Source organism: Anastrepha ludens, chromosome 6 (assembly GCF_028408465.1).
Source record: "Anastrepha ludens isolate Willacy chromosome 6, idAnaLude1.1, whole genome shotgun sequence".
NCBI classification, from domain to species: domain Eukaryota; kingdom Metazoa; phylum Arthropoda; class Insecta; order Diptera; family Tephritidae; genus Anastrepha; species Anastrepha ludens.
The window spans coordinates 93,519,329-93,539,201 of NC_071502.1; the positions used below are offsets into that span (position 1 = coordinate 93,519,329).

The 19,873-nt window shown below is 36.0% G+C and overlaps 2 protein-coding genes across 3 annotated transcripts in view; one reads left to right on the forward strand and one right to left on the reverse strand.

Annotated features, from left to right (window-relative positions):
- Nucleotides 1-15,141, reverse strand: part of LOC128865744 (sprouty-related, EVH1 domain-containing protein 1) — a 45,399-nt gene extending 30,258 nt beyond the window's left edge. For both annotated transcript variants that reach the window (XM_054106060.1, XM_054106059.1), the window contains exons 1-2: nt 14,928-15,141; nt 12,574-13,189 (exon numbers count right to left, since the gene is read on the reverse strand). In XM_054106060.1, coding sequence (XP_053962035.1) covers nt 12,574-12,593 — 20 coding nt within the window. In that variant the 5' untranslated portion in view covers nt 12,594-13,189; nt 14,928-15,141. The remainder of the gene's footprint in view (nt 1-12,573; nt 13,190-14,927) is intronic.
- Nucleotides 15,142-16,029: 888 nt separating this feature from the next.
- On the forward strand, nt 16,030-19,662 carry LOC128866583 (eukaryotic translation initiation factor 3 subunit B). The gene is made up of 4 exons (XM_054107423.1): nt 16,030-16,257; nt 16,466-16,781; nt 16,849-18,401; nt 18,486-19,662. Exons 1-4 carry the CDS (start codon nt 16,146-16,148, stop codon nt 18,572-18,574), a joined length of 2,070 nt encoding a protein of 689 aa, XP_053963398.1. The 5' UTR covers nt 16,030-16,145; the 3' UTR covers nt 18,575-19,662.
- Nucleotides 19,663-19,873: the final 211 nt, after the last annotated feature.

Here is a 19,873-nt window from a genome sequence, read left to right on the forward strand (position 1 = left end):
CACAGACTGCTAACACACACAAACGAAGAAATGCTGAAAATTCCACATTCGGAACTGCAAAAACGAAGACTAAAACGAATAACTCCGACAGCCCTAGCAGATACTTCATCCCTAAAATAAATATCAAGCTGTTCTACGTTTTGTATCATGTAATTCTTATATGCATTACCCCTCTTAGCAAGAAAAGTTTCGACACTAGACATAGCAGAGGCTGTGGCAGTCTCCACCCCACTCAACACAATAAAAACATCCATTGCTTCACACTGCTGTGCTTTAGTCGAAAGAATGTGGAAGCAATTAACTACATGTATTACAACAAAAAACACATGGCCGTCGTACAAAATCCAAAGGATCTGTTAGGATGCTCTCGACCATACATTTCACGCATCACTGCAACCCTTACATACAGGTCATTGGAAGGTAGGGGATCATGCAGCCAGACTCAACTTCCCCTTCAACCCCATCTGCAAAAGCTGTCAAGCGGAAGGGATGAAGGGAAAGTCTTTTCCACTACTTATGTGAATGTCCAGGGCTAGCTAGGGCACGACTTCGCTCTTTCGGTAAGCCGTTCCTACAGCAAATTAATGAGATCTCGGACATCGACATAAAGAATTTGCTGTTATACTTGGATCTCACAAAATGGGTCTGACTTAAAAGAAGGATTTGACAAAAAACAAAAAAAGCAAGACATCATCACACGAGAAGAGTGGTATTAAAACGGTGCTGGTCGGTAATTAGGATTAGGAAACAAGAACAACAACCTTATGCTGTAAAAAGAAATGTACTTTAAATAATGATTTAATGTTACGTTTATATTTCCATCATTTTTATAAAAATTACTGAGTGCCGAAAGTTGGCAGATGTACCTACTAAACTGGAAAAAACTAAAACAAAAAATTTAAAAAAAGTGTGTATCCTACGGGCAACGGAAAGGAACTACGATACGTTGTTGAGCACCATAAATATTAAAAATAAAATAAATAGATAGTTAAAAATAGCTTTAATTGCAAGCTGGATTGTCTTGGTACAGGGCAGATAACAAATTAGTTTTAGAGCCATCAAAATTTATTTTCAGAGCATATTGAGTTATAATCAATATTCTAATTTATTCTCATATTTATAATTAAATAATGCTATTTTTGTAGTTAGTAAAATCTTTTATCCGACCACTACCCCTGCTCTTCAAAGAATATCAATATTCCCCTGAATGGGGTAAAATGGTGTGTCGTTGGAGACCTTCATTCAGTGCTGCAACAGTAAGGCAACGTTGACATAGTTTAGATATGTATTTTTTTTATGTGTAAGTATGCTATATATACTACATACATATGCATGTATATAAACAAGCAAACACAAGAATTGGCTGAATGAATGTACAACGTCCGGCTGCTTGATTGCTGTAATAGCGTCAGTAAGCAGCGGAAAAGGCGGCGGCAAGTCAGTTAGCGAGCAGCAGCGGCAGCGACAGCAGCAGCAGCCATAGAAATAAACCATCCAACCAACCAACCAGCGAGGTAATACATACATACGTATGTAGGTGTAATATGAAGTGCCACTATCAGCAGCCCAGCCTTTTCCACACAGAACACACCTACACCACAAACACAAAAAAAGAAGTACAATATTATTCAAAATATATAAAAATAATTGTGTGAATGGACGGACAAACTGATGAGCGAAGAAAAAATGGCAAGTAGATTAGTCGTTGATAAAATGACTACCGAGGCAACGGCAAATAAACGAATCTAGGTGACCTGCTTGTTGTATGGTATTATGAATGGAACAAGTTATTGAATGATACGGACGAGAATACAACCAAATGTACGAAATGCACGAGTAGCGTGCAAATTTATGAATAAAAATTTGAGTAATGTGAGTGGACGAAACAATGAACGATTTAACAAATAAAGAAAATAGATTATGAAGAGAATAAAGGCAGCAAAAACTTTAAAAATGTATAAAATAATTGCATGTTTATTGATTGGAAATATCGTTTTGGTTTTTACTTTCGCAGCTAAAATAACATTCCTACGGAGTGATTTACAAATCGGGTCACCTTTTGTTTGAACAAAGGTGGAAAATTTAGTAAATATTTGAAAGTCGCGTAATAAGCCGAAACGTTGATATCAATTCGACGTCATGAAGTTGTGATTTAATTGTTTCCATTAGCTTATGTTACGTCAATCGTCCAGAGACGATTCAAGAGTTGAAATATGAAATCGAAGTTGCCATTAGAGAGATAAGTGAAGAAAACCGCGAAAATATACTCAAAAACTGTATTGATGGAATGGGCTACTATATAGTCCATCGCGGGCATTTGTTTGAAGAAAATCGTGTTCAGCGTTCAATGAAAATATTTAATCATTCCAATAAAAAATATCTTAAAAATATTATTCCATCTTTCATTTACAGTTGAACTAAATTCAATTCAAAAGCCTAGAGACCAGCCCACTCTGTAATTATTTTTATTTATTTATAATTCGCGCTTAAGAAAAACATGTTTCTAATAGCGGTCGCCCCTCGGCAGGCAATGGCAAACCTCCGAGTGTATTTCTGCCATGAAAAAGCTCCTCATAAAAATATGTGCCGTTCGTAGTCGGCTTAAAACTGTAGGTCCCTCCATTTGTGGCATATAATTCGCGCTTTCACCCTCTATTGGTGTTTAGCCGAGCTCCTTCTTCTCTTTGTGGTGTGCGTCTTGATGTTGTTCCACAAATGGAGGGGACTACAGTTTTAAGCCGACTCATTAAGGCTGATATTTTTTATGAGGACCTTTTTCATGGTGGAACTGCGCTTGGGGGCCATGGGCTGCCGAAGTACGACTGCTATTAGAAATAACTTCAACCTTCTACCAATTGGTGTTTCGGTGTTTCAATCAAACGTGTGTACTTCCGTAGTCACGCCTCTTCACTCTGTACTTATTGATGTTAATTTAAATATCGTTATTCTTCACTTAATTTCTGTGGATCTGCAGGTTAAATCCATTGCTGCTCAGAGTGCTATTAGGCTGAAGGAGATTGGCCTTTGGAGACAACTTCCTGTAGGACATAGTAGCATCTTGAAGCAGATCTCCCCTTCCTTCTCTGTTATTCGCACCGACCTCTCCATCCGCAAACTTTACTTTGAGGGTTGTGCTAGGGCTATCTTTCCGAGCAGGCAAGATTGGAAAGAGCGGAGAGTCGGTACGGATATAGATGCCTCTGTTTTCACTGACGGATCCAAAATGGAGTCTGGAGTGGGAGCGGGGGTTTACTCTAAATCAGCCAGCATTTCGGTCTCCTTTAAACTGCCGGAAACAAGCAGAAGTCTTCGCGATCCTGCAGGCATGCAAAATGCTTCGGGATCGCTGTTGGGAGGGAGACATTCATATTTTTTCCGATAGCCAAGCTGCAATCAAGGCACTGTCGTCGCCGTTTTGCTGCTCTCTTCTCGTTAACTCCTATAAGGAGGAACTCAAACATCTCGATCGAGCAGGAAACTTCTCCCTTATCTGTGTTCCTGGGCACAGAAATATAGAGGGAAATGAAATTGCCGACGAGCTTGCCAGGAAGGGGTCGACAGAACCGGTTTCAGCTGTCCCCCCCTCTCAGACATCGGTGTCCCTTTGTCAGTTGTTAAAGGGAAACTACACAATTTCTTTCTAAAAAAGCGCAATACAGATGGAAGTCTGTCTCATCGTGTGCTATTTCGAAAACACTATGGCCCCAATACGATAGAAACACAACGCTTAGGGTGATGGGAATCCCCCGCCATTGAATTTCCAAACTCATTACGGTGTTCACTGGTCATTGGGTGATCGGTGCTCATGCGGAGAAGCTTAGAATTCCGTACAACCCCTATTACAGAAGCTGTGGGGATCCTACAGAGAAAGAGACTGTTGGACATTTTCTCTGCAAATGTCCGGCTCTGGCGGCTAGGCGCTTGAGAATCCTTAGCGTGCCCTTTGGGGATGACTTGAAGAAATTCTCCAGCCTAGATCCCTTTTCTCCAATCAAGTGTAAGTACCTTACTTCACACTACTTACACCAATGGTGAACAGATTTTTAGTGGTGTCGCCAAGATCAGACCGTTAACCGGCTCTCAGTGAATTTGAAAGAATCTGCTGATTGGCTGGTATAACTGAGAATGTGTTGGTAATATACGAAAAAAATCACAGCACCTTCCTTCAATCGTACTTCGGTGCCGTATGAATAACGCATGATTGGAGAAGGAGTATGAGAAAACATTACCGAGTTACCGATGATATGGCAGCCGAAGTTACTCTCGCAATTTTGTTTTTCACCTTTACCTTTTGTAGTAGGTTGAACTCCTACTTATCCAAAATTGACTCACACACACTACTCAACATATAAAATATCTGGCATGTAACACATGCAACAACAACTGCACCCACCCTGTCCAAGCAGCCTGTTTTCTGGGCCAACTGTTAGATGAGATAGACGACGAAGAATAATGACTTTACTATGCTTGGTGGGGTTTTTTGGAAACCCAACAAGTGGAAACAAGTGCATTTCAAGAGGTAATCTTATCATTGATTACTTTTCCCAATAAATAGTTTTGCTCTTTCCTATAGAAACGCACGCACTTTATGAACCGAAATATGTATCATTAGGCACACCCACAAAATAGTAGAAGTAGATCCCAACTGATTCGAATTTTTAATAGTTTTTTGTTCTCTAAATTGTCTAACTTTGCTTACTTTTTACTTTGTTGTTGTCTGGAGAGTTCAAGGAACAACAAAATACATGCCACTGAATATTTCGAATTTTATATTACAGAAAAATCAAGCAACAACAAAATATGCGCCATTGTTGTTTTAACTTTATTGCTTGATATCTTTTACTACCTTTTAGCAAAACAAACCGTCGGCTTATATACATATATTGAAATTGAAAACACAAATAAAACCTTTTTTATTTAAAAAAAAAAAAACCAGAGTTTGTATTGAGTTGGCATACATACTTATGTACAAAGATCTCTTTTACGGAGTAATTTGTTGAGTAATCTTGCTCTCTACTTACATATGTGCATATGCATATGGAAAATAGGGCAAGAACATTTTTCGTTTCGTTTCGGGATCTCGTGTTCTCCCGGCTTTGGAGAGCGAAATCCAGGCACAAAAGTATACTTACATACATGAATGCATATATATTTGTGCATGTGCGCGTATTCATTCATATCAATTTTGAACACACTTTTCAAATTCTGTTTTATTAATTATTCACCGTTTTTGTACTGCTCATTTTGAAATTAGTGCAATTATAAAAATGTACATGCATCCTTAAAGCACTAGCAGAGAGATTCGCCTGCCCACTTCCAAGTGTCACAAGCAATCCTGTCCAACAGAAGTTGAAAAGAAAACACCAAATAAATATGTTTTCTTCTTTTTTCATTACATTCAAAATGTGCAGCGCACACTCTCTCCATCACATTGGCTCTCTCCTCATAACGCACGTTTTGCACAAACTTACGTTCTCGCGCTCCATACACAACAAAAAAAATTCCTTTACTCCATCTTTTAAAAGCAAAACACAACCAACAACTGCCTAACCGATGTGGCAGTTCGGTTCAAGGGTGGTGGGTGGTAAATAATGGATGTGGGTGATAGGTTACCTAGGCCAATAACTAATGCAGTGAGAGCGTTGAAATAGCCGAAACGAAGTGTTGTGTCAAAAAACGAGCTGAACAAAGGTGTGGGGTACTTGAATGTAGACACGCATATACACAGTATTAACCAAAATCTAAGCACCTTCATTTATACATCCATATGAATACATATTTTTTAATATCCGAATTATCTTAAGAAATCGACCTTATAGCATATATTTTGTATTTTTTTCTTTATTCTTATCTTTGTTATTGGCAAAAAAGAAGTTTTTGGCAAATATTATATGTAGATAAAAGAAGATTTAATGACTAAACAAATACTTTTGCAAACTCACTTATTTTTAAATTCGAATTCAATTTAGAAATAACCGCTATGTGTTGATGTTGATTAAGAATTTTGTATTACTTTCATATTGTCCTGATACCCACTCTGTTGGTCTAGACTAAAAAATATAGTAAACAGAACTAATTTTGAAGTTGAAGACAAGTGAGGTGGTAATTTTAGAAAATAAATTCAATAATATTTTTTAATGTTATGTCTGTTTGAGTTGATTCGTATGTATGTAATGCTGATTGAACTGTCAAATTATTGAATTTCGCAATAGTTTACGAAGTTGCGAAAAATGCGATTAGCTTTCGAGGTTTCCAAGTTTTCAACTATCTAAGTAGTATAATTAAAAATATCTATTTAATAAAAAGAACTTATCAAAATATATATATGTATATTAGAAAGTTTTTAATTTTTGAACAATAGTGTATGCATGGGAGTATGCACGTATATGTATGTATATGTGTTCACAATATTTTGTTATTTAATATTTTTAATTTTATTTTTTTTTTACTACAACAAAGTATGTCAAAGCTTTATACATTGTAATATACATAATGTGAACAAATTCAAACAATTTTCATCAAAATTTCAAACTTTTTAGTTAGTTTTTAGAGGTTTGCAGTCTTTTTTTAGGTATGCAGTCTTGTAATCCATTGAATTGTGGAATAATATTGTGTTAGGTTAACGTGGCTACAAATTCGCATTGAGTTTCCATACTGTTTTTTGTTTTTTGTTCAAGTGTTATGCATTTTCTTCCACAAAGGCTGGAATTTTTTTTATATGGAGAAAATGCACACGACCGCCCGCAAAAAACAAAAAATTCTAAAATAACGCGATTTTAGAGTCACTTCGAATTTGCTCTTTATTATACCAAAATTGAAACAGTTTTAAATCTGCATAGTCGAAGTTTTTCTGAAAGTTTTTCTAAGTGCACTACTCACACACATATTCATCCACAAATTAATGTGTGTAGATGTTAAGAGCGAACGAAGACAAACCCTCAAAACATTTCCCAGACGATTTGCCGATTGCTACACGAATTTACCGACCCACTCATCGCACATACATACATACATACACACATCTGTACCAGTATGTACATATATTTTGTATAAACTTTTACAATAATCATGAATGAACGAACACCTGAGTGTACGAGTGTGTATATGCAAGTGAATGCATGTGTGTATGTCAAGTTTCGAGGATTTAGATTACAAGAACAATGGCGCGTCCATCGAGTTTTTGTACAAAAGCAATGCCATCAAACACACGACGTTGAATGATAGTGAAAATATAAGACGTGCGTAGGGGGTTTGTAACAGGGAAAAGAAAACAGCGAAACGGCAGTGCTTGAATAGTTTGTACGATTAACTTTCAGGTACATTTATTTGTATACTATCGCTGCCACCCACTATTAAGAAATATGACAATGTGAAAAAAGGAAAATGAAATTTTGTCTTTATAACGCCAACATCAACTAGTCTATAGTGCTGTTAAGCACTAAGAGTGAGTAGGAAGCATATGCATATGTACATATACACACACACACAATGTTGAAAAGGTCCGCCAACCTACGAAATGAAGATTCATTCATTGCATTTTGCTCTGCAAGTATTGTAAAAATATGATTACGCTGACAAGTGCAGCAATTGCTTTACCGCAGTGATAAACAAATAACATTCAGCGGTAAAAAGCGGTACAATGCTGCTCATATTTACTCAGAATTTATTTGGCTATATACAATTCAAACTCCTCAAATTAACCCCAAAATACAAAACAAATTCCCTAATTTTTACAGTACTATTCCAATCAATGGCGTTGGAAACCTACTATTAAATACATTTGCAACTGAAACTGCTAAAACGCATATGCATAGTAAAATGTGTGAGTGCATAGATTGGCGCAACTTAAATAGGAAACAAGTTTATGAATGAAACTTTCGATTATGGCAGAAGTCGAACACTATTCATTATACAAACCATAAAATATTTAATAGCAATAAATTAAGTGTTGGCATAGGCACAGAAGCTTTGGGGAAGCAAAGGAATTCGCTTGTATTTCACAAAGACCAGAGTAAAGAAATGTTTTTGAATGAATTGGAGGGCAAGCAAACGGACGAAATGATGTCACTGTATGATTGTAAAGACGAAGAAAAAAAACACGCATAAAAAGAATGAATTGAATGACTGGCAAGTTGATTGACTGTCTGATTGTTTGCAAAGTTGGCTGGCTTCGCGCGGCTGATTGAGAAAACCTCAGAATGGTAGTGGGTGTGCGCGCGATAAAACAAACATACTTACATGCACACATATGTATGCTACATGCATGCATCCATACATATGAATATATGTGTTTTCAAATAGATCAAATAAACACAAGGGCGTTCGCTTCAAATAGATGATCTATATACATACATTTGTATGTATGTATGTATTTATGTATTACAGTATGTGAATTAGTATGTACTAACTAGCACAATAGATTATGAAATAAAGGTTAGCTTATATTACAAGTTGATGGTTGATACTTCATGCAACCGCCTTCGATTGTATATGGTATATGTATACACACATACATACTTAGTTACATATCACACAATAGGCATTCTTTCCAGACACTCTGCCTACACTCCTTAATTTTTTTTTTTTTAGCTTTCACCTCTACTTTTTATGCCTCCTTATTATTAAATGGCTGGAAGAGGAAAAATAAACTCTTTTTGATTTTTTTCGTTTTACAGCTATTACTATACATATGATATGATTTTATAGCCACTTTTTCTGCTATTTCCATTTGGTTCTTTTTTTCAATTTTTTTTCTTTTTCTTTTAGTGTTCAAAAGTTACGGAATACAATGGTATATTCAACTTTTTAAAAGACCTCATGGCTCCTTTTGTAGTTCTCAGTTGTTTTGTCGTTTTGTTCAATAAACAGTTTTTATTGGGTTACCTAAAAAGTTCGGCATAAAATTGATAAATGGAGCTAACCTAAATTTTTTTTCAGTTTCTTAAATGCCTCATGCCACACAAACAAGCAAAAGTGCATCACGTTCGGTCCGAAAATCGAAATTGAAATTGTAATAGCTTAAGTGCTTGGATATGGGCACTGGCGTGACGCGATCTCCATCGCGCATTATTTTACATGTTGTCTGGCGGACATTGCTGTAGCTTATCATATTCCTATTCAAGCTATAATTCGATTTCAATTTAGGCGTCGTTGTCGTCTATTCCATAGCGTTGGCGGCGAAAATCCAATAATGTGCCGATTTGTTTTTTTATGGCTTCGTAAACTTGTGCGTAATTTGATTAACGACCGAAACAACCATGAATGAATATACGCGAACGAACGAACTTTTCAAGTGTTTTCTGAATTTTAATTCGTTATTTGTTGAAAATAAAAATAAAATGAAAGCGATATCGGCATATACAGAGCGGAAGTGGCTTTTGATTTCATTCTATTGAATTTCAATGGCACACTTCAGCACTTCCACAGCCGATCCGCGACGCAGTATGTTTATGGATAGTGCATAATGTGACTCATTTGGATGGGCGACACATCGTGTAAGCGCCACGATATCTAAGGCGTACTGACAAACCCAACTGCCCACTAATGCACACATACAAATAGACGTACATACTATATGTATGTAAGCATATTTGAATGGCCATTTTGAGTAGTTTGATGCCCTTTCAACGATTCTTGATCGTAAAGAAAGCGTATGTTTTTTTGTTGGAAAAGTTAAGTATTTTTTTAATGTCTGTTGTTTTCTACCATGCTTTTACCTATATTATTCGTTCAAATGCCTACAAATTATTTTAAATTAAAAATATCGAAAAATAAACTGAGTACTTATGGTGTCATTAATAGATAAATTAAAAGGAGAGACTACAAAGTGACCTTACTTGCCCTTGAGATTTTGCATATTTTGAGGAAATGAAAACCTAATAACAATATCAAATACTTTCAGTTACTCAGCATTTAAGGGGTTATATACAGTTAGAATTTTCAAAAAATATATTTTTTTTAATTTTTTTTTCTTCATCTATACTATAAAGGTGAATGTCTGTACGTTGTCCGCGCATCACTACGAAACGACAACACCAAATGACGTAAAAAATTTTATACATTCATATTTTCACCCAATGAAGGTTATAGGCATGTTTTTATGATGGAACTTCCTTTCCACAGCCCCCAGGCCGCGCCACCACTCTCATTCGTCACTAATAATCGAATATTTGCTTAAATTTAATCTAAAAAATCTTAGTTTTTCCTATTTCCCACTATTTATAGCACACTCTAGACTTCATAATCCGCATAAGCTGTTCAACTATGACCCAAATGAAAAGTTCAAAAACGGTTTGAGATAGAAAATTAATAAAAATAATTTTGCTTGATATTTTTCTGATTGGTTGTTTTGATTTAATTCAACGAGGCATAGCAACGGATGCCGGGTATTGTAATATTATGGTTATTAATAAAAAATTATTTTCTATGAAATTATTGTTTGTAATTCTTTTATATACATATCCTAAATCCCTCAAAACTACTCCTACGCGAGCGGGGCCGCGGGTTAAAGCTAGTGTACATATATTTAAGAATACACACAGAAAATTTAATATCGTTCCGGTGAATATTTTCGAAGTTCCACGCAAATTTGAAAATGCGTTCAGAGTGATCAGAGCAGCAGCGCTTACCTGGAAAGCTGTCCCTTTTATGCACCAGCCTATTGTAAACTTTCCATGCTAACGTATACTTCCGATTTAGAGGGTGAACGACCTGTACCTATTCAAAATACCATAATTTTTTTGTGTGAAATTAGTTTTTATTGATTTCAAAGACAAAATTGTTCAAAAATGATTAAAATTTCAACATATATTCACTTTAGCTCCATATGAGCACCTTTTGCCTTGACTATAGCCTTCAAATGGTCAAAAAATGAGTTGCATGCTGCACGAATGTGATCTTGAGGTATTTTGGCCCATTCTTGTATAATCCCAAAAAAAGCGGCGAAGGGTGTATTATATGGTCCTGGAATAGACAACTCCTATGTAAAGTGTTTTTCAAACTTTAAACGCGTTTTTCTCAAAATGTTGTTTTCAAAGCCGGTAATCAACATTACTCGAAAACGGCTAAACTGATTGTCTCAAAATTTAACACGAGCTTCTTGAATATATTTTTTAGTAATTAATCGAATATTTTTTCTCACCGATAATTTTTTTTTTTTTATTAAAAATTTAAGGCCGAATTTTTGGTCAAAAATCGTTTTTTTTTTTTTTTGAAAAACCGCCATTTGTCAAAACAAAAATTATTTTGCTTATTCCTTCGATTAATTACTAGATTTAACATTACTTAACGAGATCTGTTTGCCTTTTTAATTTCAGAGAAACAAGTTCAGAAATATAGTGTTCCCAGCAAAACGAGTTTTTTTAAAGAAGCTCAGCTGTAGCTCTTTTCCAAATAAATATTTTTACTAATACTAAGTCTTAAAATACAGTTAAAAGATAAAATAATAAGTGTACAAATTCTGGAAAATTCGCCTTTATTCGGCCTTCTAACTGTATATAACCCCTTAAGAGTTAACGTCACTCATTCCAGAGTGGCCTGGCATACTTCCATTAAGAATCGCGAAACTAGTTAGAGGCTAGTACAACTTTGTCATTTAACGTACATTCATGTATCTGTAAAAAACACTACCATTTATTTATTCCGGAATAATTTTATAGTATTTTCATGAAGTTATCAGACAATGGATAGGAATTAGTTTTTATTTTGTACTAATCTAATCTCGTGCTATGACCCAACCTAGCTCTATAGGTGCCGAAACTTTTGTACTCTCCATACTTGAGGTTTAGATACTTGTGCTCGCGGTTGAAACCGCCACTGGCCATGGATTGTGTAAAATCTTTTCAGATAGTATGTGTCGTCGTTCACCGGCTTATGGAGATGATGTTCTATATCTGTTACCCAATTACACAGCTAAATTACTTCTTGCGCGTGGGATTGTTCTGCCCGTCAGGTTTCAACTACAACCTGCCTACTTTATGGCACCCCAACCAGCATTGTCTAGTGCCCGAAGGTTAGAGGTGTAGGGAGTGATTGATAGTACGACCTATTATGGTGCTGTAACAACTAATCTGGTACTGTACTATCGACTAGTCCCAGAAATACATCCAAACAATATTCTTTGAGGGCTGAAGTCGCAACATATCTATCTTTTTTAATGTGATACAGGTTTGCCTTTGATTTTATTATTATTATATTGTATTAAAAATTACGCTTCTGTTTTTGGATTGACTGCTTATTTAATGGCACTTTCCCCATTTTCTTTGAGCACCTAAAGATTTTTCTGTAGCTCTTGTCATCTTTATGAAGTGTGGGATTTTCCCAGTTTTTAACTTAAATTACTTCTTACTCTTAAATATTTACTTATTAATTTAATATGAAATGTAATTTCCTTTGTTTTGTATTTTAGCGCAAGCCAAGGGTATTCGGCCTGCGGACACAGATATTTAAAATACTAAAGTGAAATTTTTGCAGTAATACGGAATAAAAATATTGCATGTAATTTATAAAGTACAGTTAGTTTTTGAAATCTATAATACATACAACAAAATAAATAAAGTGAATGTAAACAATTACCTTTCATGTCCTTCTGTCATGATTTGTAATCAGAAAGATTCTAATATGGTAGCGTATTGTGTCGGTGGTCAATTTCACCATGATTAAAGCATAAAGACATTCAGAACTGCATAAACTTCCGACCGCCTGGACCCAACCGACTGGACCGACCGAACGCCTTCACTGCAGACCCAAAACCATGTAACTAATTGAAAGTAAGTTACAGCGGGAATTTTGCCTACGGACCAAACGAAGGACTTAACGAACGAACCCAGTGACTGACCAACGATCGCCCGATCGATGGATCCAGTGACCGACCGACTGGCCTCGCCTAACGTAGAGTTGTAAGTATGTTGCTCAGTAATTATTTGATATGATGTGATTGTGATGATGGATAGAAGAGATTCGCGCTTCGCTGATTTTTCTATATTTTTATTATTTTATGAAATGGTTCACTAAAATGTATTTTTTTGGCACGTATTAGTTGAAGACATTGGACATCCTCTGCTAAGGTGGTGTTTTGGCCGCCGCTATCACTGTTCGTACGCAACTACAATAATTTACACACTGAACATCTGCGATTTTATCTTTCTATAAAACCACTGCATGGAAGCTTATTTATGATTCACATTTCAGCCTAAAAAATCGTTTTTCAGAACACAAAATAAAACTGTTTAAAATTTTGTTGAATTGACACTCAGTTTTGCTATTCGTTTCAATTCTGGTGCTGCCACTTGACAACTCAGCGCAACACCTCATTGAAAAATTCTGCTTTGCAGTAATCAGTAATTGTTGTTGGCGGCGCCTTCAAACTTGTGGGCGATGCAGAAGTGGTTTTGACCAAAATTGACAGCCAAAAAACAAAAATTCTGTGCTACATTCATACCAACAACAATATCAATACTCGTAACAAGCAGAATGCGAAGAGGCAGACAGACCGTTCTGTGCCGACGACTCCAACACACATATTCAATTGAGACAGACAGCAGCAGCGACAGCAGCCATCAACCAACAGAAAACAGAAAGCAGCAAACAGCAAATGGTAGATACAGCAATGAAATGTTGCTCCAGCAACTAAAAACACACGCAACAGCAGCACTAAAAGTAATAACAACAACCACATCAACATGTGCAAAATAATGCTGCTGTGTTGTACTGCTGTACGCTTTAAAGCGCAGAAAATGAAAGATGAACAAGAGTAAAGCAGCAGAAGCAGAAATAAGAACAAGGTAGATTTTGGGCGATTTCTCTTATTTCTGCCTTTACTGCTATTTCGTGGATATAGGTTTTTTGTTGTTTCTGCTATGTTTTAGCGTCTGTTGCTGGAGTTGCTTGAAAATATATAAATATGTACATATCTACATATGTACTTATATTGCGTGTCTTTTATCAATGTTGTTGCTCGCTCCAATTTCTCGTTGTGCTCAGCAGTTTTGCCTTAATTTTTTCACAATGAAATTTATGTACACACAAGAAAGTTTGTTGCTGGCTCTCTTTTTACGCATGTTTTTGCAGAGGAGAGAGCAAATGCTACTGCCGCTACTGCTACAACCTTCGTTGGCCAAAAAACTTCTGCGCGATTTTTTGCACGCAATTCGGCTCATCCTTTTCAATTTGCGTTTGAATATTTTTTTTGTTGTTATTAAGAAGAATCTTCAATGATTTTGAGTGGAAAAGATTTAACAATTTAAGAATTTTTAGGGCCCATTAGTAAAGATTTTTTAAGACGTTTTTGAATTACTTTTAAAGCGGAACTACATAATAGAAAGCTTTAACCATTACATATCTTTCGAGCTTGTTTTTTGTGCCTCATCACCAATTTCATTCTTAGGTACACCTCGGACATCGCTATCCTTTAATTCTTCGTAACACACTTCTGGGCTGGGCATAAATTTACTTATCTCAAGTATTTAATTTTCCTCAGTTTGTACACACTATGTTTTTCCCAATTGTAGTGTAAATGTAAATACATTCATTGTTAAAAGTCATTTATTTATCAACATCTTATTTGAAGGATTTGATTTTTTTTTGCAACTAATTGTTCAAATAGCTTTGAAAGTACATAGTATGTGGTACATAGGAAAACGCCATTGCTGCTGGGCGCGACGCCTGCAACAATCCCTAGCGTGTATCGGAATTTTTTCTCTATATTGGATAACGCGAACTGTCGGTTTTGGAAGAGCACTGAAAATTTTCACGCACGCACACGCACACGTACACTTGAGCTACATATGTGTATTTGCACTTGCACAGACACCACCGATGAATTTTCCCAACTTTTCCACTTCTACTACTGCTTCTTCTTCTTCAAATTTTCATCTGCTTCTGCAGATTTTTCAATCACCTCATTTCATTTTCAATTCCGATTTTCATACCTAACATTCACTTTATTCATCGTCAGGATTAATGCGACGTACTCTACATTATTAGTTTAACATTATTTATTTATTTTTTCCTTGATAAAAAAAAATTCCTGGACATTTTCGCCTTCACTACTATTCTTGATCCGTGTATACGTCCCGTCTGTCCGCTGTGACTGCAACGTAACGCCGTAACTGCACCGCTGCTTGTCGTTTTCGTTTTCGTTGTCGCGGTCGCGGTCGTTACTCGTCGTTGCTCATTGGATAATTTCTCATATTTTCGTTTGCTTTTGCTTTTTGCGTTTTCCATTCTAGTCGCTGGATTCGCACACAACATACAGGGTTGCAAATGGGGTAAAAGTTTTTCCGATTTTATACATCAAATCTGTCTTAAAAATTCCTTAACACATGTATATCAAATTCGTTTTATTTTAACCACCTTTCCTATGTAAATAATGTTAATAGAATTGAAACGGTATCGTTCGAAATTTAGGGCTTATGAAACTTATCATCCTATTGAGCATTGAGTATCAAAAGCCAATGGTAATAAGTTAAAATCTTATAAAAACAAAAACCATATGATTTTTATTTGTTTGCTAATATAAAAAAAGTAACCGTAACTTAATTTATATTTTTATTATATGTAGGATATACACAAAATACAATTTTAATATTACTTTTTTATTGTTAATACTATCAAAACCACGGCTACCCCAAACCCAAACATTTTCTGAATGAATTCCCTTTTAAAATCGTTTCGCATACAGAGACTGAGAGTCTGAAGCAATACGCATGTGCTGTCATATCTATTTCTCAATGAAAATTGTTTTTGTTTTTGTAAGCGAAGTATGCAAATTTGACGTTCAGTCACTAATAGGATACATGCTCGCATCGAAAAACTATGCATTTTCTAATTATTAATATCAGATTTATAAAACTTAACACTTTTAACTAATTGCCAGACCATCTGTAGCAAACCTCAAACACTTTGAGCGACAATAAAGAAACAACACCCATCTTGTATATATCGCAGTTTTTCTTTTTATGCTTGCTTTTTCTTTCGTTTCCCTTAAGGCATATTTATCTGTTTGACAACTCCACTGTCAGTTTGTGAATTTCATTTTGCAGTGCAGCCAACCTATCAGCAACAATTTCTTTTTCGTTCGATGTGCGTACATTTGATGACTTAAGGCGGTCGGTAATTTAGAAAAACTGCAAATTTGTGTTTTCAATATGGCTAAAAAGAAAAGCGAGGAGTACGGAGCCGACGGAAATGATGGCGATTATGAAGAGGAGCCAAATTTCGACGATCCAGAGGGATATGTGGACGACATCCCTGATGAAGGTAAGTGCCAGCGCAGCACCGTTTTGCCGCTGCAGATGAATGAATTTGCACGCCAAGCACCGTATATGCAACATAACCTCAAAAATGGTCAATGAGCGCAGAAAATTGAATCATTTGGAAAATTGTGCAACAAATTTGACTAAGAAATGACATTTTGCGGTATTCATTGTTTATAATTATTGTAAGAAAGAAATTATTTAATTTGCAGAACTTTTGGCCAACATGTTGGCCCAGCGCCCCTTGGAGACGGATGGCGTTGAAAGTGTTGTTGTTGTCGACAACATTCCAAAAGTAGAGCCATCTCGTTTGGAAAAATTGAAATCCGTTATTCAAAAATTATTCTCACAGTGCGGTGAGATAGTGAATGTTGTATTTCCTGTTGACGATGAAGGTAAAACGAAAGGATATGCGTTTATGGAATACAAAAACGCAAGCATGGCTGAGGAGGCCGTAAAAGGTTTGAATAACCATCGCCTTGATAAAAACCATACTTTCGCCGTTAATTTGTTTACCGATTTTCAGAAGTAAGTTAAAAAAATACTGAACTGAAGTTGTAAATGATTTGCTACGTGTACACTTTCTTTTTATTAGGTATGAGAACATCCCCGAAAAGTGGGAACCTCCTACTCCACAACCCTTCAAAGTTCAGAATGATTTGTACAATTTCGTCACAGATCCGGACGCTTACGATCAATTCAGTGTAGCCGCTGAAACAGCTCCAAACTCCGTGCAAGTTTCATTCTGGCAAAACACTCTTCCTGAGCCCAATGAATTGGAGGCTCGTGAACGTTTTACTGATACATTTGTGAAATGGTCGCCACTTGGAACCTATGTAGTCACATTCCACAAACCCGGTGTGGCTATTTGGGGCGGCAGTAGCTTCCAAAAAATTCAGAAATTCCCGCATCCAAACACGCAATTTGTGGAGTTCTCACCTTGTGAGAATTACCTTGTCACCTACGGACCTACACCCACTGGTCAAAAGGTCATTATTTGGGATATACGTACCGGTGTTGAAAAACGTTCATTCGTCGCCGATGGCATGTCTGTTTTATCGATGTTCCGCTGGTCTCACGACGATAGGTACGTCGCACGGTTGGGTGATAATTCAATTCACATTTACGAAACACCATCATTTTACTTACTCGACCTTAAGTCGATCAAAATTCCTGGAATTCGCGGCTTTTCATGGTCCCCAACGGACAATGTTATCGCATACTGGGTGGAAGAACAAAACCAGATACCCGCCCGTGTCACACTTATGGAGATTCCCAAGAAACGTGAAATACGAAATAAAAACCTCTTCCATGTGGCTGACTGTAAGTTACATTGGCAGAAATCTGGTGACTATCTTTGCGTTAAAGTCGATCGTTACTCGAAATTAAAGAAGGATAAGAAAGAATTGGATGTGAAATTCCTCGGTATGTTCTACAATTTCGAAATTTTCCACATGCGCGAGAAGGAAATCCCAGTTGATTCAGTAGAAATTCGTGAATTGATTCTCGCCTTTGCTTGGGAGCCTATAGGTAATAAATTCTCCATTATCCATGGTGAACAGAGTAACGCAAACGTTAGTTTCTATGAGGTGAACAAAGGTGTGAAGCCAACACTTGTTAAGAAGTTGGAAAAGAAATCATGCACGCACTTGTTCTGGTCACCACGAGGCCAATTCATTGTAATGGCAAACCTTTCTATGGGCACCTTTGAGTTTGTAGACACCAATAACGATTTCATTATATCTGCATCACCTGATCATTTCCGCGCATCTGAAGTCGAATGGGATCCAACTGGTCGCTATGTTGTGACTGGAGTTTCGGCGTGGAAGGTAAAGGAGGATACTGGCTTCAACATGTACACCTTCCAAGGACGTATCATACGACGTACAATACTGAAGAATTTCGTGCAATTCTTATGGCGTCCACGCCTGCCCACATTGTTAACTGAAGCACAACAAAAGGAAATCAAGAAAAATTTGAAGAAATACTATCCAATATTCGAACAAAAGGATCGCTTACGCCTTACACGCGCATCTAAGGAATTGCTGGAAAAACGGTCACAATTACGCGAACAGTTCATGGAATACCGCAACAAGCGCATTGCCGAATGGAAGGAGCAAAAGAGCCGCCGCCTGCAGCTCAGAAATCGTAAGAATAAAATATGCCAAACATATGCAAAAACAAAAAAACAACAACGTTTATATCAATTGAATACGTTTTGTTTCTTTACAGATATTGACACTGATAATTTAAATACTGAAGAAGTTGATGAGGAGATCGTTGAATTTTTAGTCAAGGAAGAAGTAACTGTGCTCGAGTAGTCGAACAATATTTCCGCAGTTTTCCAATAAAGCAAACGCCTTTGCAATTGACTTACAAAGGCGTAGCGACTTACAAAAAGAACAACAACAATAACGGCAAAAATATCCATTACGTATACATAAAAACAAACCTTGTGTTTAAGCTCAAAAATATAAAATACAATATTTATTCATCAAAATTGATTGAACAAACAAAGTAAGAGCGAAACAAGCCATCAATACTTAGCAAAACAAAAAAAAAGATAATAAACGCTAAACGAGCTTGTTTTTATTATTTATACTTCTAAAATAGTTCTTTCAGACGCATTTGGCATACTCAATTTAAACGCTGCACGCGTAACTGGCGCATTTACGTACAACAACAACTGCGTCCCATTTTGTATACTTTCACTTAAAACTATTTTCGATACTATATTTATCAAAATTGAATTGCAATTTTCTCAGGCGTTTTTACGCAGCTCCCTCCTTAACACTGTTTTGTATAGTAATTTTTACAATATAAAGCATTGAAATTCATTTTAACTAAAAATATATATATATACAAACACATTTTATTATTTTATTCTTCTTTGTAATTAACTTTATTTCAATACGAATGAATCGTATCAGTACACATATACATACATTTACACTTATATATATAAATGCAGTTTTCTCAAAAATGTTAGAACATCTAGTAAATGTCTCCCTTTGTAGTTATGCTGTACTCATTATGATAATTTTTAACAAAATTAAATATAAATTTGCATTATATTTGTATGCCTTAAGCAAAAGAAAAACGAAAAAAAAAAACAAAACAAAGTAAATCTTTTATTTAGTATGCAAATGGCGTGAAGAAAGACGAAATGCGAAAGGCAAGTGTGAGACTGTAGAGGGAGAGTTGAGTTGCTGATATTCGTTAAGGTGAAAGTAACTGCAAATTTTTTGCTTAAAAAAGGGTATGAAATACGAAATGAGCAGAATGATTTCTGTAAGTGTTTGAAACAGGTTAAAAATTTTATAAATGTAAGTTAGAATTAAAATATTCTTCACTAAAATGTTATAAGATTGTCTAGGTGGAATAAATAAAAGTAATAACCTGTGCCAGATGCATTAGCATTACGAAGTTTCTGCGCTCTGGAAGCCTTCCACTTTCGAGCGAACACACACTTTTTTTTTGTTATTTTTACTGTTAAGCAAATTTTTGTAACACCAAAGTTACTGCTACAACAATAACAAGACCTAATAAGGGTGATACACGCAAAAAGTAAATTTTTTGAAGAATCTTTTAATTGTAATTTACTAAATTTATCAAAATTT